Source organism: Tenrec ecaudatus, chromosome X (assembly GCF_050624435.1).
Source record: "Tenrec ecaudatus isolate mTenEca1 chromosome X, mTenEca1.hap1, whole genome shotgun sequence".
NCBI lineage: Eukaryota > Metazoa > Chordata > Mammalia > Afrosoricida > Tenrecidae > Tenrec > Tenrec ecaudatus.
The window spans coordinates 127653282-127677011 of record NC_134548.1 but is presented as its reverse complement, the minus strand read 5'-3'; the positions used below and the strand labels follow the sequence as shown (position 1 = coordinate 127677011).

General features: G+C 45.8%; 1 protein-coding gene and 1 non-coding gene across 2 annotated transcripts; one reads left to right on the top strand and one right to left on the bottom strand.

The window, feature by feature from the left end:
* The first annotated feature begins 8116 nt into the window (after positions 1 to 8116).
* Positions 8117 to 11482, top strand: ZCCHC12 (zinc finger CCHC-type containing 12). Its single transcript, XM_075538451.1, has 5 exons — positions 8117 to 8281; positions 8602 to 8647; positions 8856 to 8946; positions 9435 to 10771; positions 11465 to 11482. Exons 4-5 carry the CDS (start codon positions 9548 to 9550, stop codon positions 11480 to 11482), a joined length of 1242 nt encoding a protein of 413 aa, XP_075394566.1. The 5' UTR covers positions 8117 to 8281; positions 8602 to 8647; positions 8856 to 8946; positions 9435 to 9547.
* A 4843-nt stretch (positions 11483 to 16325) lies between these two features.
* Positions 16326 to 16489, bottom strand: LOC142435237 (U1 spliceosomal RNA). Its single transcript, XR_012781339.1, has one exon. It is a non-coding gene; the product is annotated as a U1 spliceosomal RNA (small nuclear RNA).
* Between the last annotated feature and the right edge of the window lie 7241 nt (positions 16490 to 23730).

Sequence of the window (23730 nt, the reverse complement as noted above, 5' to 3'; positions counted from 1 at the left end):
TAAAAAATAAGAGACAGGATAAGACTCCAACAAGCTTTTGCATATAGGTATCCAGAGTGTGAGCATATTTTTGGAAGATATGATCTTTCGCCACTGGTTGGACTTGACACCCTTGTTGGAAACCATTGATGTGTGCGTGGATTTCTGATATCTCCGTTTTATGCCCGTAGACTTTATTTCTTTCCTTATGCCAGTACCAAAGACACTTGACTACTATCACTTGAAGTATGTTTTAAAATTGCCGTGCATGTCCTCTAACTTCATTCTTCTGTTCAAGATGGCTTTTTATGACCATTGGGTTCCTTGAATTTCAACATGAATTTCAGCATTTGCTTGTCGGTTTTTACAAATAAGTCAACTAAGATTTTGATAGGGATTAAATTTCATCTTAGATTAATTGGGAGATTATGGCCATTTTGTCTTTCAACACATGGGCATGGGTTTTCTTTTCAATTATTTATAATTAATTTCTTTCAATGGTGTTTTGTAGTTCTCCATGTATTTCCTTTACTAAATTTATTCTTAAGCATTTTATTCTTTGTGATGTTTTGTGAAATACAATTGTATTCTTAATTTCATTTTTTAGATCTTTCCTTGCTAGTTTAGAGAAAAGCAGTTGAGGTGTGTATGTGGATTTTGTGTGCTGCTACTGTACTGAACACATTCATTACTTATGGTAATTGTTGGTGCGCTTATAATTTTCTATGTACAAAATCATGTCATTGGCAAATAGAAATTATTTGACCTTTTTCCCTAAGAGTAATGGCATTCTTTTTTATTGGAATGGCAAGAGAGGACATTCTTGGCCTACCATCTTCGTCGCCTTACATTTCATTAGTTTCTGTTCTTGTCTTTACTATTTCATTCCTTTCCCCCCGCCCTTCCACCCCCCATGTTCTTGGTTTCCTTTCTTTTTCAGACGGATGCTGACCTCCTTAACTTTTGGGTCTTCATCTTTGCTAAGAGTTAGTTACTTTCTCCTGTGAAGCACCGCCTCAGGTGTATCCCACACATTTCACAGATAATATTTTCATCATTTTCTACTATCCATACTACTTTGAATTTCCACTATCACTCTTATTTGATTCATCAGTTCTCTCAGAACATATACCCTCATTTCCAAACATACAAGAATTTTCTAGTTATCGTTTTGCTATTATTTTGTTCCATTTTTGGCCTTGTGATCAGATTTCAATTCTTTGAAATGCATTGAGACTTACTTTCTAGGCTTATATATGGTCATTTTATAAATGCTCTGTATGCATATTCTATTGTAGTTGGTTGCAGTATTCTATTGGCTCAAGTTATAAAGCATATTCACCAGTTCTATATCCTTACTGACATTTAAAAAAAACTATCTGACCCACTATTGAGGGAGAGCTGGTAAGGCAACCCACTTTGATTGTATATTTGTCTAGTCCTTCTGTTAAGTGCTAATTTTTATGTATATATTTTGAGACTTGGTTAAAGGTACATATTATTTTTTATTTGTTATTCTGCCTGATTAGTTCTAACTTTTGTAATTTTGAAATAACTATTTGTTTTTAAAACTGTTTGTTTTTAAAATGCATTTTGTCTGATATGAAGTTAGCTATACTAAATTTCTCCCCGTTATACAAAATTTTGCATAATTTTTCTTTCTTTATATTTTTATTTTCAACCTTTAAGTAGTTTGGATTTTTCACCTATGACGAGCATGCAGTTTTATTTATTAACCCAGGGACAGTTTTGTTTTTATTTTTCACTTGAGGATTTAGTTCACAAATATTTAATTAAAAATGTTGATATATTTGGGTTTAAAGCTTTCTTTTTAGGCTGTGCTTTTATTCATTTTACCTGTTTCTTCTCTCTTTCAAAATTTAAAAGTGGACTGAAATCAAAATAGAACATGTTTTTTCCTATTGTTCACTTTCCCCCTTTCCTATTAGTTTGGACATTTGCATTTTATTACTGTATTTTAATGATTTCATCCTGTTAATTACTACACACATAATGATCTTATTAAAGTGTACATTTCATAAAATACCTAAATCACTTCCAATGCGATGCAAGTCCTTTATAAATTTTCCATTCCTTTACTGCTCCTCCTGCTGTCTTTTCCTCTGGTGGGCTACTTGATTGTCTTTGTAGTCAAACAGAAGAGGTTTTGTTGGGATGCCTTCTGTCAAGAAGGCTGAGTGCTGGGGAACAGGACTCCTGTCCCACCACTTCCTTGGCTCTTCGTGCCTTCCTACACCTTGGTTCTTCAGAGATACGCTTCCTCCTGCAGTACATCCTTCAGGGTTTCCATGCGTGCAGCTTGGCTGGTGATACACTCTCTGTTTTGGTTTGTCTAAAAATATCTTTTATGTTCCGCTAGTGTTAAATAGCTGTGTGTGAACAACTTTTGGAAGGACAGCTTAATACACGTAGAATCTCCTGTGAGCATTCCCATTCAGACTTTGACTTCTAATGGAGGGAGGTGCCTGCATCCCCTTCAGTGAGGTAGCCCTCCCTATGCGAACACTGTTGCCAAGACTCTCCTGGAGTCAAATCCATAGCGGTTGAATGGATTTGGATTCTTCGTGACATTGCCATACAGAGTAAAACTGTTCCATAGGATTTCTCAGGACTGTCAATCATTTAGGGGAAGCAGATTGCCTCATCTTTTTTTTCGTGGGGCACCTGGTGGGTTTGAAGCACTGATCTTGGAGTTAATAGCCGGATGCTTAATTCCGCTATGCCACTTGGACTTCATCTTATTTTATTATTATTTACCGAGTTGTTTGTGATTTTTCCTTTCTTTTTAAAATAATCATTTTATTGGAGGCTCTTACAGCTCTTATAACATTCCATACATCAATTATATCAAGCATATTTGTACATATGTTGCCATCATCATTTTCTTTCTACTTGAGCCCTTGGTATCAGCTTCTCTTTTTTTCCCCTCCCTCCCCTCTTCCCTTCCTTGTAACCCCTTGATAGATTATAAGTTATTATTTTCATATTGTACACCACCCAATGTCTCCTTTCACCCACATTTCTGTTGCTCGTCCCCCTGGTGGTGGTGCTGGTGGTGTGCAGCAGAGGGTGTGTGTATGTTGGTTTATGCATTGATCATTGCGGTAAGTTCCCTCTTCCTCCCTCCCCTTCCCTTTCCCCTACTGGTTTCACTACTCCCATTTCTGTTGGGATTCCATCTTCAATGAGATATCGTTTTGGTAGTTTTGTGCTGCCAAGTTGGCTCGCTTTCAGTGACTCTGTGGACACCAGAATGAAACACTGTCTGATCCTGTGCCATCCTCACAAGTGTTCCATTGGAGCCCATTGTTGCAGCCACTGCATTGATCAATGTCATTGGGTCTTCCTTGTTTTCATTAACCCATTTCACCCAGACGGATGTCCTTTTCCAAGGACTGGTCTCGGTTGCCAACACATCCAAAGTATGTGAGACCAAGTCCTCCCTAACTGAGAAAAGGGGTGGGAAATGCCTAGTCCAGAGGAGAGAGGCAGCCCAAGACAGCTACGAGTGTTTTCTCTCCTAACCTTCAGATTGCTAGTTATGTGCTGCAATAGAAAAAAAAGTGATCTCTGTCGGGGTGCCAGAGTCTGAGTCTTCCCTTTCCCCAGGAGGCCAGAAATAAAGGATGCTCTGTATCCAGCTGGAAGCAGTTTAGCATACACGCCTAGCCCGGAGTGAGGACCTTGGTTTTATCTTTAGGGTCCAACCCGGGACCCTTAACACAACCCATTTCCTTTCGTGCTTTTTGTCAGAGCTGTGAGATCTCTTATTTGTCTCTCTTGATGTCACCAAGCCGAATTGCAAATCGTCTGACTTGGCGGATGGAGCCAACTTAAGTGTACACAAGTCTGCCTGAGAGACCGGGGCAGATGTCCTGAGCAGAACCAGGAGTCTGAAGAAAATCCCAGAGGAGCTTTTTCACTTCATTGTACCCCAAAGATATTGCCTTTTTGCTTGTCTGTTTGTTTGTTTATTTGTTCACAAATTGAAGGTTGTAGCCAGCCGGTATTCTCACTTCACGTCTCTGTGTCCTATTTTGGAAATTCTCACAACATTCCACACTTTTCCATAATGCTCCACAACTGCCTTTGAGCCAATGCAGACTCAGAGCGAGCCCCTGTGATTGCCGAGACTGTAGCGGGTTGAAACTGTCAACCAGGCGGATCGCAGCCCTGCTCCTCACCACGATACCCCAAGGCTATTGCACACTTGATAGACATCAGTCTAGTGTAAATATAACTTTTATCCACACTCAAACGACTCCATTCTGACTCAGCAAACCTACAGAAAAGAATACAACTGCCTGCCTGGGTTTCTGAGACCGTAAATCTTATGGGAGCAGAAAGGCTTATCTTTGTTCCTCATAGCCAGCCCGGTGGATTCGAACTGCTGATCTTGTGGGGGGGCAGCTTGTTATCCCACCAGATCTCCTTTCCTCTGCACTGGGAGCCCCAAACCTTCCCGTCACCTGTGGTATGAGCTGGTGTGCACCGATGTCTCCAACCACCCTGACTGTGGAAGGTGAGCAACCGGACTTCTCTCTACCTCCAATCTCGACTTCCCTCCTCCAACCCCCACCTACCTATCTCTGAGAAAAGCCACCATTTGGATGTGGAAGATATTTCATTTCCAAATGCTATTTGTCTCCTCCAGGGAGTGCTAAGCATTGGAGTTGGGCCGTTGAAGGCATAGAGAAACGAGCTAAAGCACCGTGGTAGGCACTTGGACAGTCCACCCCTTGAGTCTAAGCTCCCAAACCCCATGGGGACCTCTTAGCTACACTCTCAGAAAGGAAGAGCGACATGCTTTCCCAGGAGGAAAAGAGAAAAGATCAGTCTTTTGAGCCACTTCATTACAGACAGCCCTGCATGCCGTTTCCATGGAATTGCTGCTGCTTCTCTGGGGCCAGTGATGCCAGTTCGGCACGACAAAGTTCTCCCAAGAGGTCCCAGTAGGGCATTCTAACAACCTATCCTCAGGGGTCAAACTGACTTTCGTTTTTCACACATCTTCCTGAGGTACAAGTTGAAGGAGGGAAACGGCTAATGAAGAACGGTGGATTGAGGAGTAGTTCTTAACCAGTGTGCATCCATTTAAAAGTGGACAAAGCTCGGGATTCAGAGGGTTGGGCTTAGGAGGGGCGCACGATATCTGTATTCCTTTCCGGTGGCTGTCATAACACATTAGTCACCGATTTGGTGACTCAAAACTGCAGACCCCACACAGATTTGGAGCCCAGAAGTTCAACACCAATGTCACTGGGCCCAAGTCAAGATGTCACCAGGGCCGTACTCCCTTTGGAGGCTTTAGAGGAGATTGTGTTCCTTGCCTCCTCCCGTGTTGGGTGGCTGTCAGCATTCATTTGCTTTGGGCTGCACCCCATCAACCCCTGCCTTCATCTTCACATCACCTTCTCTGTTCTTAAGTGTCCCAACTGGCTGTCTCTCTGTTATAAGGACACTGCCATTGGATTGAGGGCCTGTCAGGACAGTCTAGGACTGATGTCTGCATACTACCATTCTTAGCTTAATCTGTTCTGCACGGACCCCTTATTCCAGAAACTCACTGCCATTGAGACAGTGCTGACTCATAGCAACCCCTGTGGTTACAGGAGTAGAAAGCCAAATCTTTCTCCCCTGAAGCTGCTGGCGGTTTCAAAGTGCTGACATTTACAAGTTCCAGAGACTAGGACCCGAAATCCTTGAGTGTCCATGATCCAGCCTACCGCAGAATCAAAAAATCTTGGCACACGACTCTAGGAAGATCATGCACTCCAGGTCAGAGATCATCCGGAATTGTATTTCACCACAGGTGGGCTGTGAAAAAAGGAGTCCCGGTGGTGCAGTGGTTACAGCACCGGGCTGCTAACCACAAGGTGAGCAGTTTGAAACCACCAGCCTCTGGGAGAAAGACAAGGCCTTCTACTCCTGTGAAGAGTTACAGTCTTGGAAACCCACAGGGGCAGTTCTACCCTGTCCTAGAGACTTGCAATGAGTCGGCATCAAACTGATGGCAGGGAGAGTTTTGGTCTTACCCTCAAAATGATGTTTAGAATCGTGGTTTACAAATCTCTCTCCACCAATGACCACCAAGCCATTGCCATGAAGTCAATTCTGAATTATAGCCACTCATGTGTTGCCACATAGAACTGCTTCATAAGGGTTTTTTTTTTTTTGCCTTAATCTTTACGGATCTCCAGGCCTTTCTCCCAGGATCCCCACTCCAGGGATTACAAAGGCTAATCTTCAGAATTAACTGTGAGAACCGGGACCTAAGGGGGCTGCTTTGTTTTTCTGGGGTCTCCTAAGTGTTCTGTGAAAAGTATCTGCATTTTCCTTCTCTGATAGGTTTCGGCCATGTGCCGTTTCGGATTGAGCCTATTTTTTTGTTTTTTTTCCTCCTCTTTTCTTTTTTTACATTTTATTAGGGGCTCATACAACTCTTATCACAATCCATACATACACATACATCAATTGTATAAAGCACCTCTGCACATTCCCTGCCCCAATCATTCTCAAAGCATTTGCTCTCCGCTTAAGCCCTTTGCATCAGGTCCTCTTTTTCCCCCCCTCCCTCCCAGCTCCTCCCTCCCTCATGTGCCCTTGGTAATTTATACATTGTTATTTTGTCATATCTTTCCCTGTTTTACCAGACCCTGCTTAAAAAAAAAAAGACCCAGTAGTTGCTCAGTGGGAGAAAAGCTGCGGTGTTCTACTTCCTGAAAAGTTCACAGCCTCCGAAACCCACATGGGCAGCTCGATTCTGTCCCCATAGGGTCGACAGTGCTCGTTCAAATACCAACCTCTGGCGCGACTTCTAGTCCTAGTAAAGCACACAAACCTTGAGGCGGAGCCCAGGCATCTGCATTTGTAATAAGCTCTCCAAAATAGGTCTGTGCAGTTCCCTTGCCACCCATCCTCCAGTGAACACTGGCTATGAGCTCCAGTCCCCCCTCTCTCGTTTTCAAAAAAAATTTATTAAAAGGTCATTTTGTTGGGGGCCTTCACAACTGCTGTTACAATCCATACAGCAATGATGGCAGACATATTTGTACATATGTTGCCATCGTTCTTTTCTTTTACTTTCTATTGAACCCTTGGAATCAGCTCTTTTCTTCTCTCCCTCTCCCCTTGTGGCCCCTTGATAGATGATAAATTATTATTATTTTCATATCTCACACCGACCGCTGGCTCCCTTCCCCTCGGGTTTCTGTTGTTCGCCCCCCAGGAAGGGGAATGCGATCTCTTGTCTCTACCTATGTACATGTCCCCATCTAGTCCAGAGTGGGAAGCTGCACTGGGGCCATGACAGTGGTGGGGGTGGTAAGGAGGCCTCAAGAAACCAGAGGAATATTGTGTGAACTATGGGTGCTCTACTGCACCCTGATTGATTCATCCCTTCCCTGTGACCCCTCTGTGTGTGAGGGAGGTGTTCCATTGTCTACAGAGAGGCCCTCTTCTATCTCCCTCGTTTTTCAGCAACGTGGTTTTGCTTGTTTGTTTGTTTATGGTTTGTTATGAATCTTCTGATGCCTGCTAGACTTCCTTCACAGGACTGCTGAGGAGAAGGAGAAGCAGCACTCTCAGGCTGTTAATGCCCATCCAGAGGTGAGGATCTTTGACCACTTGTGTGCTTAAGGTCCCTGCTCTGTGGCCTAGAGGTTACCATTGGGATGCTATGCTCAAGGGCTGGGATTTGAAATTGCCAGCTGCTTGGCGGGCGAAAGACTGGGCTTTCTACATTCTTAAAGAGTTACAGTCTTGAAAACCCACTGAAGCAGGGCTACCTGGCCCTATAGGGTCCTTATGAGTTGGCATTGGCAGGAGGGGGCTGTCATCAGTTTGGTTTGGGCTTGCTTGTAAAGCATGAACCTCAAAGGGCAGATTAAAGCTCAGGGAGGGAGAGGAAGGGAAACAAGGATGAGGAAGAAGTCCCCCCTCTGGAGTGAATGGCTAAACTAGCAGGCTGGGAGCCGGCTCCCTCCCTCCAAACCCCCCCTCACCCCCCACCCCCACTCCCCACCAGCTGCGCAGGGAGCCCGCCCCCGCACCCCGCGGATTGGCTGATGCGCTTGGCTCGTCATGCTCTTTTGTCTCAGTGGGCAGGCTAAAAGCACCGCTGCTGCTGCCGTGGGAACGCGCTGCCAGCACTGGGCTCCGCTCGCTGGGCGGCTTGCGCAGCGGCTCAGGCGGGCGCAGCGCACAGTCTCCGTGAGCTGCCGAGGAGGCATTGGAGGCCAGGACGCGACGCCCCGGCATCCGCTGCCATCACTGGGCACAGGTAGAGGCAAGGGCGCCTATGCCCGCAAGGGGAAGAGCACCCCCTGCGGCCCAGCTGCCCCCCACTGACATCCCCACCACCACCCCCACCCTGAGGGAGGAAGGAGGGGTCCGCGGTTGCTGCCTGCTGGGTAGGATTTGCCTAGATTGAGGGTGGGGGAACATAGCGGTGTTGGGGTGGGGTGGGGGAAGGATGGAATGGGCGGGGGAGGGGGACTGGAATGGAACGTTTGTTGCTTGGGGCCACCCCTTTTGCCTCTTCCCTTGGAGAGAATATGGGGGTGTGGCGTGTTCAACTCCGTTTTCCTCTCCCCGCGGCAGGCCATCAAAGCTGAACTTGGATACGGAACAGCTGATTGCAGAGCTGGTAGGGCCTTGGTTTACGTGTGTGTGTGTGTGTGTGTGTGTGTGTGTGTAGGGGGAGGCGGGTCGTCTTTGGCTGGTATTCAGCAGGTGGGAGAGGAGATTTTTCCTCCTGGCAACAGGGGAGGAGACGTGGTGAGAACAGGGGGCGAGGCGGGGGAGGGGGGCGGCGGCGGAGGCGGGAGACAGCCTCTGACCCTTCCCTGTTCTAGCCTGCCCTCGTGACAGTGGCGCAGTGTGGGCACGCCGAGGACCCCATCCATCGGCGACCCTCAGTGGACGGAGGCTGTTCACACCCCAGAGGTAAGATTTCTCAGCCCTGAAAGCAGAGACCAGAACGGAGAACCCAGGCGTCCCTATGGCGTCCGCTGGTTCCTGAGCCCCTGTAAGAATCCTGAAATGAATGAGGCAAACTTGGGGTAGGGGATTGGGTGGGGTGGAGGCTAGAGCTGGAGGGCCTTGTTTTTCTGCCCCCCTGCCCCCCACCCGGTTCGGCTCCTGATCGGCGTTGCTCTACCGCGGGAGCCAGACGTCAGGGCCGCGTAGAATTCAGAGCAACAGTTGTCCTCTTGGAGGATGGTGGGAGGAGGTGGATGCTACCACCATGCGCGCCGAGGGGCAGTGCCCAGTGATGGTAGTCATTCTTCTCCTCCTGCAGGGCTGGCGTAGGGCCGTGGGCAGATAGGGAACGCGCTGCAGGGCATTCAGGAAAGGAGAACAGTGGGCTGCTCATGGCTACCCCATTGCGCGCTACTTGGTTGACACCGCCCTCCCCCTTCTTTTCTTTACAGTTCCTGCTGAAACGCAAGGAAAGCAGAGCTTGGGCAAGGTGGTGCTGTGGGGATTCCTCCTGCCCATCAGGCTTTCCTGAAAAACCCCGGCCTTGAGTTACATCCAGGCAGCCATGGCGAGCTTCCTTGCACGTTTGGTGAACAGCCACAGGGAGAATGTCGCCTTGCCCCCCTGGGTCCATTCCATGTTGAGGTCCCTGGGGAGGAGCATTAGCCCTTTGATGGCCAATCTAGCGGAGAAAAACATGAAATTGTTCTCTGGGAAGGTGGTGCCAGCCCCCGGGGAGGACACCTTTGAAAACTGGCTGACCCAAGTTAACGGGGTCTTGCCAGACTGGAATATGTCTGAGGCAGAAAAACTCCTGCGCCTGAAGAAAACCCTCAGGGGCCCCGCTCGAGAGGTCATGCGCTCGCTGCAGGCAGCCAACCCCCACCTGAGCCTGGCGGAATTCTTAAGGGGCATGACCTTGGTGTTTGGGGAGCCTGCAAGCAGAGGGACTGCCCACAGCAAATTTTTTAGCACCCTGCAGGCACCCGGGGAGAAAGTGTCCCTCTATGCGATCCGCCTAGAAGTGCAGCTTCAGAATGCTATTCAGGCAGGGGCCATAGCTGAGAAAAATGCCAAGGTGACTCGCTTGCAGCAGCTGCTTCTAGGGGCTGAGTTGAATAGGACCCTACGGGACCGGCTTAAGGAGCTCCTCAGAGTGCATGCCAATGAGCCGGAGCTGCTCCCCAATTTCCTGGAGGTGATCAGGATGATCAGGGCAGAAGAGGAATGGGATGACACTTTTCTGAAAAGCAAGAGGTCCCGCCACTCAGAGCCCATCTTAGAGAGAGGAGCTCCCCCAATGCCAGGTCAGGCCCCTCAGCCGACACCGCTGGATGGTGGGAATGAGGAGGAGGTGATAGAGATCCAGGATTCTGATGATGATGTGATCCTAGTGGAGTCTTGGGACCCTCCAGTGCCATCCCTGAATGCCCCTGCCCCCAGGGCCAGGGCCAGGGCTGAGGAGCAGGTGCTGGGCAGTGATCCCTCTAACCCTTCCTGGGCCCAGTCTCCTTCCACCAGTGGTGGGGCTGGGCAGACCAAAGACGGTCCGGGAGAGAAGCGTAGAGCCAGGAAGCGAAAATACACAATCCGCTGTTCATCTTGTCGGGAGGAGGACTATTCCCAGGACACCTATGAGGGGGTCAGCAAGAGCCAGGTGTTTGAGAATCTGATTATCACCCTGAAGGAACTGACCCACACTGGGGAGGATGAGTCTGAGGATGAGGATGATGAGGAAGAAGTGGATAAGGAGAAGGAGAAGGAAGAAGAGCTGGAAGAGGAGGAGGAGGTGGAAGAGGAGGAGGAGGAGGAGGAAGAGGAGGAGGAGGAGGAAGAGGAGGAGGAGGAGGAGGAGGAGGAAGAGGAGGAGGAAGAGGAGGAGGAGGAGGAAGAGGAGGAGGAAGAGGAGGATGATGAGGAGGACGATGAGGGGGAGGAGGACGATGAGGAGGACGATGAGGAAGAGGATGATGATGATTATGATTATGATGATGATGATGATGATGAGGAGGAGGAGGAGGAGGGGGAGGGGGAGAGGGAGGAAGAGGAGGAGGAGGAGGAGCCAAAAGAGAACCCTGGCAAGCACAGTGACCCCTATGGGTCCCAGTGAAGCCTTAGCTACAATTTAATGAGGGAGGGGGGACACAGGGAGAGGGGCTTCTAATCGCATGCATAAAGCCACAGCACAGCGTTCTTTTGGGGAGAAGGAGAAAAACCCTCTGATAGCAGCACAGGGAAGGTGGACGGCCTGCCCTCGGTCCCTGTCCCCTCCCTGCCTGTCTAATGGTCTCTTTTCTGCGTGTGTCCATTTCCTCAATGGCTTTACTCTCTTTGTGAAAGTGGTAAATGTACAAGTACCAAAACTGAAGTGCAAATACCTGAGCCCCAGCTCCCCACTATTATGTGACCCCGGGCTCCCCTTGGATGAATATTCGTCTTCATCCTTCCCCATACTTGTGTATCCTTGTATACTTCTGTATAGACGAAAGTGTTCGACTAGAAGTGCTGTTCTAGACTCTGTATTTTTTCACCAGTCAATATGTGATGTGGGCTTCTTTCTTTGTCAATAAATCTATAGCAGCATCTATCTGTGTATCTCTGCAGTATTCTTTTCAGAAAAAAAGATAAGTATAATAAAGAACTTCACAGAGGGGCCAGATCCTGAAGGTGTTTTTTTGTTTTGTTTTTGCTGCTGTGGTAATCAACCCCACTTTACAGACAAGGAAATGGGAAGACGCAATGGTTTGTAATGCCCCCCAAAGGGAAAGGGCGTAGAGCCCCTTACTACAATGGACTTGACCCGAAGTCCCAGAGCCATTAGTTGACAAGGACCCCCTAATATTATCTCCTCTTATGGTGCCAGCGGAGCCTGCTGCTGAGGTGAGAGCCTCACATGGGTCTTCTAGGGGCTCCATTTCTGTTCTCGTGGTGGAGTGACTCCCTGCTCAGAGCGGATTCCTTAGACTGCTACTGCCGCTTCTGGACAATATGCTGCTCACTACTCGCTGAGCTCTCCCCACACTTCACCCTCAATTAAGGACCCCATCTACCAACCCAATCCCCCCATTAAGGAGCTTCAGGTCCTGATAATCCACAAGCTTCACCCTGAAAACTAGCAAGCACAGGAGGCTGAAGGATGCCAAATTAATCCCCCCGCTCTCCCCCCCCCACCTCACCCCAAGGATTGGGGACTGCTAAAGTGGAGTGAAAAGCAATCTAGTTGCCAGGCAACGTGAAGGAACCCAAGAGATAGGCAAGCCAGGCAGCCCCACACATTCTTTTAAGTACAGCCGAGGAGTGGGAGCCCTGGTGATGTAGTTCTAGCCACAAGGTCAGCAGTTTGAAACTACCAGCAGCTACACTGGAGAAAGATGAGGCTTTCTACTCCCGTAAAGAGTTAACCCTCTTAGAATCTCACAGGGGCAATTCTATAGGCTCGCCATGAGTTGATATCAACTCGGTGGCAGTGAGTTTGAGATTTTGAGATAGAACTTGTCAGTTTCTTGGCTGAAGGTTTGAGCTAATTCCAGGTCTGAAGAGGAACCAGGGGACATATAGTCTTGACAGTTCCACCAGATCTCCAGCAGACCCGCAAGACCCTATGTTTCTTGTATTTAAATCCTTATTCTTGTGGGTAGACAAGGAGGTAAGGCTAGGGGTGTGTGTGTGTGTGTGTGTGTGTGAGAGAGAGAGAGAGAGAGAGAGAGAGAGAGAGAGAGAGAGAGAGAGAGATCATTTAAGGCAGGGCAGGAGAGGTGCATGGAGTGGAGTGAATGTGCAGACCTGGGCAAGGCTGTCAAGGCAGGAACCAGGAGCTCCACTGGGCTGAAAGGGCAGGTTTGTCAGAGGAGAGGAACCATATGGGTAGGTGTATGGGGAGATGGCATGACAATCAGGGGTTATATCTAGATGGACAAGAAGTCTGGTAGGAATTTCAGAGCCAGAGGCCTCTCACAGAACTCTAGATTTTTATATTCCAAGACCAGTACAGACTGAGGAGCTCAGGGAGGCCTGTCGGCAGTGTAATTAAGATGGCAATTGATGGCTTGCTTTATGGGGCAAAGGGGTTACTGACCAAGGCCCCGAGGGAGGGGTGGAATCTAGGTATTGCAAGGAGCCTATTGCAGCCTCCCTGACACAGGCCTGAAGTGCTTCTCCTTCTTCATCCATGACCCCACATATGGACCCTGTCCTGCCTCCAAGACACACTGTTCTTGACTTCTCGCACTGTCTGACGTACGTCTCAGCCGCTGGAACTCTCCGGACCAGCAGGCGACCGAGAGGGCCCCTCGGCCTCTGAGAATGGGACTAGTAGCAAAGACCTAAAAGACTCACTGCCTGCATCATTCTGGGGCACATTTGGATTTCTAAAGGAGAGGAGGGGAGCCAGTTTTCTGCCACGGGCCGTTTGGATATTTATAACATCATGCTCGGGGACCACACACAGTGATCAACTTACAAATCAGCTGGTTATATTTGGCCAACCATTTCATTAACTCAAACGTTTCATTAACCCTAATGTGATGGCCAGGAGCGCTGGTGGTGTAGTGGCTATGCATTGGGCTGCTAACGGCAAGTTCAGCCATTTGCAACCACCTGCTGCTCCTCGGGAGAAGCACAGGGGGTCGTTAGGAATCAGCCCTGACTCTGTGGCAGCAAGTTTGGTTTGTAAATAGTTACAGTAGTGGAAACACGCAGGGGGCGGGACGTTCGCCTTTGTCCTATACCAGGGGTCCTCAAACTACCCGCGGGCCACATGTGGTCCGCCGGGTGTTTTTGCCCCATTTGTTTTTTTTTACTTCAAAATAAGATATGTGCAGCATGCATAGGAATTTGTTCATAGTTTTTTAAAAACTACATTCTGGCCCTCCAACGGGTCTGAGGGACAGTGAACTGACCCCCTGTCATATACGGTTGCCAGGAGTCTGAAGTGACTTCATGGCTGGAACTGTTTTGCTTTATTTAACAAAATTTATATCATTTTATTAGGAGCTCATACAACTCTTATCACAATCCATACATACATCAATTTTGTAAAGCACATTTGTACACTCATTTCCCTCATCATTCTAAAAACATTTGCTCTCCACCTAAGTCCCTGGCATCAGCTCCTCATTTTCCCCTCCTTTTCTGCTTCCACCTCCCTCATGAACCCTTGATAATTTAGAAATTATTATTTTGTCTTATCCTGCACTGTCTGCTGTCTCCCTTCACCCACTTTTCTATTGTCCGTCCTGCAGGGAGGAGGTTATATGTAGATTCTTGTAGTCAGTTACCCTTTCCACCCCACCCTACCTCCACCCTCCCAGTATCACCACTGGTCCTGAAGGGATCATCCGTCCTGGACTCCCTGTGTTTCCAGTTCCTATCTGTACCAGTGTACATCCTCTGGTTTAGCCATATTTGTAAGGTAGAACTGGGATTATGGTATGGGGGGGGGGGGAGAGGAAGTATTTAGGAACTAGAAGAAAGTAGTATTTTTTATCATTGCTACGTCACACCTTTACTGGCTTGTCTCCTCCCAGAGACCCTTCTGTAAGGGGATATCCAGTGGCCTACAAATGGGCTTTGGGTCTCCACTCTGCACTCCCCCTCATTAACAATGATATGATCATTTGTTCTGATTATGCCTGATACCTGATCCTTTCAACACCTTGTCATTGCACAAGCTGGTGTGCTTCTTCCAAGTGGGCTTTGTTACTTTTGAGCTAGATGGCCACTTGTTATGATAGTGGAACAAGAGGAATGTCAAAGAAAATAGAGTAAAGAGCTAGGAGGCAGAGGGCATTTATAGAGGTCTAAACAAAGGCATGTACATATGTAAATATATTTACATATGAGGATGGAGAAATAGATCTATGTGCATATTTTTATAGGTTTAGTATTAAGGTAGCAGAAGGACATTGGGCCTCCACTCATATACTCCCTCAATGCAAGAATACTTTCTTCTATTAAATTGGCATTCTATGATGCTCACCTTCCTGACACAACTGCTGAAGACAAAGTGGGTGTACAAGCAAATATGGTGAAGAAAGATGATGGTGTCCGGCTATCAAAAGATATAGCATCTGGGGTCTTAAAGGCTTGAAGGTGAACAAGCAGCCATCTAGCTCAGAAGCAACAAAGCCCAAATGAAAGAAGCACACCAGCCTGCATGATCACGAGGTGCCGAAGGGATCAGTTATCAGGCATAAAAGAGCAAAAAAATCCCATCATTGAGTGCTCACCTCCCTGATACGATCACTGAAGACAAATGGGTGCATAAGCAAATGTGGTGAAAAAAGCTGATGGAACTGTTTCTCTTTGAGTAGGCGTGTGGTGCTAGTAGGCATTGATCATTTTGAGGGTCACACATGGCCCGCAAGCCAGACGTTCTGTGGACTTGTTCCTTCCTTTCATTCGCACAGGTCACTAAGAGATGCAAACCACTCTTGTCTTGTTAGCAGAAACTAGCTTCTGACTATCTTTTTGTATTATCTGCCCCCTTCCTGATATTATTTTCACTTGGTTTCCAGGGCATCTCTTTCTCATGGTCCCCACCCAACTTTGATTTTATTTATTTGTTTTTTGGGGGGTGTCTACTTCTCCATCTCCTTTGTGGAATTTCCTTCCCTTTCCTGATTCTCCCAGACTAGTAATAAGAATTAAAAAAAAATACCCCTGTGATGTATTAAGAGCCTGTGCCAAGTCCTTAAACCACTTTGACTCTGAATTCTCATATACACCCCACTGGATGGTTTTTGTTAGTGTGAGAGCTAAGGGCACGTGTCAAGTTGGCCGAGTCAAGAGTTCTCATTGGTTTGGTAGTTAAGCTGTAGTCATCTCTCATGACGAGCTTACATATAGAGATCTGCTAAGAGCAGCCAATTAATTGAGACTGAGTATTCTTGAGGATGGGGCCTTGCTTTCCGTATATGAGGATGCTTAGGCAAGGCTTGCTTGCTCTTCTCTGGGTCAAGGTTCTGCATCTGGTTTATCATCTGACCACCAATTCTTGGGGCTTGGCCTGCCGCATTATCTACTGGTTTGGGGAGTCATCGACAGTCTGTCATCTTATCTGTTGACTTTGAATTCATTCAGCTCTGTAGTTAGAAGCCTTCTGTTTGGCATACCAATTTTGGCTTCATCAGCCTCCTGCTGTTATATACAAGTCAGGAGATTCCAGCTTGACATCTGACCAGCAGACTTGGTTCCAGCCCTCTCTTCAACTATGAGAGCCATTTCCTTGAGGTAAAACTCTCTGTATGGCTCTTAACTTCTCTCATGGCCATTGCGGTGGTTCTGATTTATAGTGACCTTACACGACAGGGTAGATGTTGAGGCTCTAAATCTTTTTTTTTCCCCAGGGGAGAGCGCGAACGCAGTCCCCCACTACCCCAAATTATGCAGTCGAGTTTCCCACATTTGGGGAAATCGCAGGGGTCAGCACATCCGGAGTGCAATGGATAAGCCTCGCCCTGGGAAAACCACCTTCGTGATCATGGTATCTCCCCTGCCAGGTAAGTATAAGGCTCTAAATCTTTAAAGGAGTAGAAATCCTCATCTTTCTCCCTGGGAACAGCTAGTAGTTTCGAACTGCTGACTGAAGTTGCGAACCCAATTATTAATCACTACACCACCAACTAAACCTGTGTGTGTGTGCAAGCTTCAATAGGTTTGTTTCTCTAGAGGACCCAGCCTAAGATATTGGTTTCACAGATTTCAAGTGAAGACATAAACCGGACCCTTAAGAGAGCAGGTCAGACTCTGGAGTGACTGACTTTAAAACCTATGCTTCAAAAACAAACAAACAAAAAAAAACCCTTTGCTTCTTACCTGTGCGAGTGTTTGTGTTAATCACATGCTATGATGTCGATATTATTGCTGTCCACATATGACGAAGAAGGAAATTCCCATTATCTGTGGCCATAGAATTGATTTCGACCTACAGTGTCTCTAGAAGTTAGAGTGGAACTTCCCAAGTGGTGCCATCTTTATGGAAACAGACTTTCCCATTGTTCTCCCACAGAGTGTCTAGTGGATTTGAACTGCTGACCTTTTCACTAGCAGCGAAGTGTTTTAAAAAAAAAATCATTTTATTGGGGGCTCGTACAATTCTTATCACAATCCATCCATTCATCCATTGTGTCAAGCACATATGTACATTTGTTGTAATCATTATTCTCAAAAGATTTGCCTTCCACTTGAGCCCTTAATATCGGCTCCTCCTTCCCCCCACTTCCCCATCTTTCATAATTCATAAATAATTATTTTGTCATGTCTTGCACTGTCTGATGTCTCTGTTCACCCACTTTTCTGTTGTCCATTCCCCAGAAGAGAGTTATATGTAGATCCTTGTGATTGGTTCCTCATTTCCACCCCACTTTCCCTCCACCCTCCTGGTATCACCATACTCATCACTGCTCCTAAGGGCTTCATCTGTCCTGATTCCCTCTATTTCCTGCTAGTATCTGTACCAGTGTACATCCTTTGGTCTAGCTGGATTTGCAAGGTAGAATTGGGATCATGATAGTGGGGCTGGGGGGAGGCATTTAAGAACTAGAGGAAAGTTATATGTTTCAACATTGCTACCCTGCACCCTGAGTGGCTCATCTCCTCCCCACAACCCTTCAGTAAGGGGGTGTCCAGTTGTCTACCGATGGGCTTTGAGTCTCTCACTCTGCACTCACCCTTATTTACAATGATATGGTTTTCTTGTTCTTTGATGCTTGATACCTAATCCCTTCGGCAGCTCGTGGTCACAGAGGCTGGTGTGCTTTTTCCATGTGGGCTTTGATGTTTCTCAGCTAGATGGCTGCTTGTTTATCTTCAAGCCTTTAAGACCTCAGGCGCTATATCTTTTGATAGCCGGGCACCATCAGCTTTCTTCACCACATTTGCTTATTCACACGTTTTTCTTCAGCAATTGTGTCGGGAAGATGAGCATCATGGAATGTCAATTTAATAGAACAACGTGTTCTTGCATTGAGTAAGTACTTGAGTGGAGGCCCAATGTCCATTAGCAGTGAAGTGTTTTAACCAGTGCACCACAGGGTCTCCTGAGAAATCTGAATGTCACAGGCTGGATTCTTGAGGGAAGCAAAACCAGTGAGAGATGATACAGACAGATATGTGTTAGATGCCATCTAGTCACTCCTGACTGAGAGTGACCATGTACGGCAGAATGAAACACTTCCACATCCTGCACCATCCTCACAATTGTTATATTTGTGACCACCATGTAGCCGCTGTGCCAATCCATCTCAAAGGCCTTCCTCACTTTCACTGCTCTTTTACTTCTTCAAGCATGACTTCCTTTTCCAATGACTGGTCTCTCCTGATAACATGTCTCTAGGGAGCATTTTGATGGTACTTCTTCCAATATTTGTTCTTTTAGCAGGCAGTGGTAATTTCAATATTGTTCGCCAGTACCAAAATTCAAATGCATCTATTCCTTATTCATAGTCCGACCTCAACTGGGGGGATTGACAATATCATGGCTTGGGTCAGGAGCACTTTAGTCCTCAACATGAAATCCGTGCTCTTTAACACTGTAAAGAGGTCTTAAGAAAGAACTTTGCTGACAAAAATATGTTGTTTGATTTCTTGGCTGTTGCTTCTATGAACAGTGATTGTTGGTCCAAAACAAGACAAAATCCTTGACAACTTCAATCTTTTCTCTATGTATTATGATCCTATTGATCCAGTTATGATGATTTAGGGTTTTTGTTTTGTTTTTGTTTTTTACATTGAGTAGTAATCCACACTGAAGGTTACAATCCTTGACCTTCATCAGCAAGTGCTTCAAATCCCCCTCACTTTCAGCAAACAATTTGTGTCACCTGCTTATGTTAATAAGCTTTCTTTTGATTCTGATGCCATCTAATTACTCAGATACAAATTGAATAAGTATGGTGAGAAGATACAACCCTGACACACACCATTCTTAATTTTAAAACATGGTGAATTCCTTTGTCCTGTTTGCATAACTGCCTTTTGATTCATGTACTGGTTCAGCATGAGCTCAATGAAGTATTCTGAAATTTCCCTTTTCTCAAGACTATCCATAGATTTTAATGGTCAATGCAGTCAAATGCCTTTGCATAGTGAAAATTCTGATATTTCTTGTTTTCAGACAAGATCCATCTGTAATCTGCAATAATAATACCTCTGCATCTGGTTTACATTTCTGGCAGCTCCCTGTCAATGTATTTCTGTAACAGTTATTAAATGATCTTCAGCATACTTTTACTTGAATGTAATTATAGTTATATTGTTCCATCATTTCTCCATCCTGTTGGGTCACCTTTCTTTGAAATGGGCACAAATATGGATCTTTTCCAGTCAGTCCAAATGTCTTGCATACGTGAATGAGTAATTCCCATGCTTCAACAGCTGTTGACATATTTCAATTGATTTCCATCAATTGCTGGAGCTTCTTTTGCACTAATGTCTTCAGTGCAGCTTGGACTCCTTTCTTCAGTACCACCAGTTCTTAATCATATGCTACCTCTTGAAATGGTTGAATGCCGAGTAGTTCTTTTTTTTTCACTAGTTCTTTTTGATATGTGCATTCCTTTCATCTTTCCCCCACCAAAAGTTTTGTTAGTTTATAGTTTACATATCATACAATTCAATAGTTCATCTACATTCATTAGAGTTGCATAGTCATCATCACAATCTGTTTTAGAACATGTTCTTCATTCTTGTACTTATCATTATTAGCTCACCATTTTCCCCCAACCTCCCCTGCCAGGCCCCTAAGGAATGATTAATTCAGTTACTGTCTATATAGATTTACCTATCCTGCCTTTCATATTATGCGTGGGGCTGCAATTCAAAAGGCCAGCAGTTCGAAAACACCAGCCACTCCATGGAGAAATAAGGAGCTTTCTACTTCTGTAAACAGTCAGTCTTGGAAATCCACAAGGAGCTTGTTATGAGTCGGCACCAACTTGATGGCAGTGAGTGAATGAGGATTTCATATACAGAAAAATCATTAAACAGCAACAATACAACAACAAAGTAAAACAAATAGAACCCAATTAAAAAGAAATCAGAAGATATCGAAAATTAGAACAGACAGTAGAAACAAAGAGGGATGGAGAGTGAGGGGAAGTCATCCTGGCCCAACAAGCTCTGAGGACGATATTCCTTCTTAGAGCAGACAATGCACAGAGAGGACCGTAGGGCCGGCCGCACCATGAGACATGGTGTCCTTACTGAACCATAGCATTATGGGGGATAACGTTGGAGACATAGTGTGGGAATTGTGCCCAATCTGACCCCATCACACTGGGGTGAAACATGAGCATGCAACAAAGCAGCAAGGGGAACAAAGCAATGAAATCCTCATGGAATACCAAAAATAGACATTGGGGACAAAGTGTGGCACCCCATCAGACTCGACTGGAAAACACTCCTAAAGGTAAAAAAAACCCAGACCTGTAACTATTTATAACAGTGATTCTCAACCTGTGGGTCATGACCCCTTTGTGCGTCGAACCATATTTCCAATGGTTTTAGGAACCGAGACACTGCTCCTCTGTCTCCAAGTGGGCCTACCCACATGCAGATACATCCACATACTGGGTCACCGCAACATGAGGAACTGTATTAAAGGGTCGTAGCATTAGGAAGGTTGAGAACCAGTGATTTATAGGCTTTTCCCTTTTTGTCATTGACTTTCTTTTTCTTGTTATTTTGTTTGGGGTCTTTTTGGTTGTTGTTTTGTTGATTTTGTCTTCCTCTGTGGTTTTGTTTAGCTTTTCCTGGTTTCTGTGCTTATTAAGATCTCTGTATGTCTACCTAAATAAGATAGGTGGGATAAACAATTTGGAGATGAAAACAATGGGACTGACGGTTCTGGGGGGTCATGGGAGGTGGGAGAAAGTGAGGGGGCGTTTCCAACCAACCCAGGGAGAAGGGAACAATAAATGAACTAAAATCAATGAAGAGAAGGGTATATGATGCCTAGTGGGGATTAATCAAGGGGATGTAACAGTGAGGAATTACTAAACCTAAATGAAGGCTGAACATGATGGTCGGACAAGAGGAAAGTAAAAGGAAATAGAGGAAAGAACTAGGATGCAGAGGGCATTTATAGAGGTCTAAATACAGGCATGTACATATGTAAATATATTTATATATAATGATAGGGAAATAGATCTATGTACTTACACCTGTATGTTAAGAATTAAGGTAACAGATGGAAATTGGGCCTCTACTCAAGTACTCCCTCAACACAAGAACACTTTGTTCTAATAACCTGACTTTCTATGATGCTCACCTTCCCAACATAACCCCTTAAAGACAAAATGGGTGCATAAGTAAATGTACTGAAGATAATTGATAGTGCCCAGCTATCAAAAGATATAGTGTCTGGGGTCTTAAAGGCTTGAAGATAAACAAGCAGCCATCAAGCTGAGAAGCATCAAAGCCCACATGGAAGAAGCACACCAGTCTGTGTGATCATGAGGTGTCAATTGGATCAGGTATCAGCCATCTAAGAACTAGAACAAAATCATACCAATGTGAATGGCGGGGAGGGGTGTGGAGTGGAGACCCAAAACCCATCTGTAGACAATTGGACATCCCTTACAGAAGGGTCACAAGGAAGAGACAAGCCAGTCAGGGTGCAGTATAACACTGATGAAACATACAACTTTCCTCTAGTTCTTTAATGCTTTCTCCCCGCCACTATCATGACCTCAATTTTGCCTTACAAATTGAATTAGACCAGAACATGTACACCGCTACAGATAAGAGCCTGCAACACAGGGAATCCAGGATAGATAAATCCCTCAGGGCCAACAATGATAATAGAGATACCAGGAGGGTAAGAGGAAGGTGGGGGGAGAAAGGGGGAAATCTATTACATGGATCAACATATAACCCCCTTCCAGAGGAGAAATAACAGAAAAGAGGGTAAAGGGTGACAGAGGAAGATGTAAGATATGAAAATAACAATCAATAACTTATCAAGGGAGGGCAGGGCAGGGGAAGGAGGGAGAAAAATGAGGAACTGATATCAACAGCTCAAGTAGAAAGAAAATGCTTTGAAAATGATGATGGCAACATATTTACAAATGTGCTTGACACAATGGATGAATGCAAGCATTGTAATAAGAGATGTAAAGAGCCCCAAACTAAAGTATTTAATTTAAAAATAAAATAAATAAACACTAGAACAAATTTAAATGATGTTTCCAGTATCATTCAATACTTTGCCCGGCATCAGGTCCTCTTTTTTTTGTGTGTCGTATCTTGCCCTATCCGGAGTCTCCCTTCCCCCCTTCTCTGCTGTCCCTCTCCCAGGGAAGAGGTCACATGTGGATCCCTATAATCAGTTACCCCTTTCCAACCCACTCACCCTCCACTCTCCCAGCATCGTCCCTCACACCCTTGGTCCTGAAGGTATCATCCACCCTGGATTCCCTGTACCTCCTACCCTCATATGTACCAGTGTACAGCCTCTGTCCTATCCAGCCCTGCAAGGTAGAATTCGGATCATGGTAGTTGGGGGGAGGAAGCATCCAGGATCTGGGGGAAAGCTGTGTTCTTCATCGATACTACCTCACACCCTAATTAACCCATCTCCTAAACCCCTCTATGAGGGGATCTCCATTGGCCGACACTTGGGCCTTGGGTCTCCACTCTGCACTTCCCCCTTCATTTAATATGATATATATATACATATATACATATACACATATATACACATACATACACACACTTATATCTTTTTTTTTTTTTGCATGATGCCTTATACCTGGTCCCTTGGGCACCTCGTGATCGCACTGGCCGGTGTGCTTCTTCCATGTGGGCTTATTTGCTTCTGAGCTAGATGGCCGCTTGTTCACCTTCAAGCCTTTAAGACCCCAGACACTATCTCTTTTGATAGCCGGGCACCATCAGCTTTCTTCACCACATTTGCTTATGCACCCATTTGTCTTCAGCGATCCTATCATGGAGGTGTGCAGTCAATGATATGATTTTTTGTTCTTTGATGCCTGGTAACTGATCCCTTTGGGACCACTCGATCACACAGGCTGGTCATGCTGGTATTCTTGTCAGGGTTGAAGTCCGGTTCCTCTCTCTCTCTCTCCTGTGGAGATATAAACAATACCCTCCCCTTTGGCGGATTAGAGCCCTGTTCCCCTGCTAATCATGTCTTTTCTTTCTTTCCCCCTCCTTTTTAGTTGCCTGCCACGTGTATCCTTGGACTGGGTCTGGCCCCTGCCATAGTCCCTGGACCTCACCCCATGAATGTATGTATATAGTATAGGTACCATTTCTTGAAACCCAAAAGTGGCCAAGCACTCTGCTAATCACCGATACATATGATACACATAGAAGGAGCAGGCCTTGGTATCCTGAATTGATCAACTTCAGTGTGACAATTAAGATTTATGACAACTTGGCTGAGCCAGGATTCTCAATGGCTTGGCAGTTAAGACCTACAAATTCCCCTGATGAGATCTCCTCTGAGGTGTGGCCTGCTTCCAATATAAGTAACCGCTGTGGAAAAGTGTACTTGCTTGCTTTTTGCTGGGTCTGGTTCCTGCATCAGATTTCTCATTTGGCCTTGGGTTCTTTGGGCATGAGCAAGCAATCTGCTATATTGTTTACTGATTCTGGAAGTCCATTAGTAGCCTGTCATCTTACCTTCTGAACTTGAATTCATTCACCGCTTCGCCAGAAGCTTGCCATCAGACTTACTGATCTTGAGTTCATCAGACACAAAGCTTTGAGAATCAGGAGAAACTT

Coding starts and splice junctions, on each gene's coding strand:
- ZCCHC12 (XM_075538451.1), top strand. CDS start 9,548: ATGGCGAGCTTCCTTGCACGTTTGGTGAACAGCCACAGGGAGAATGTC.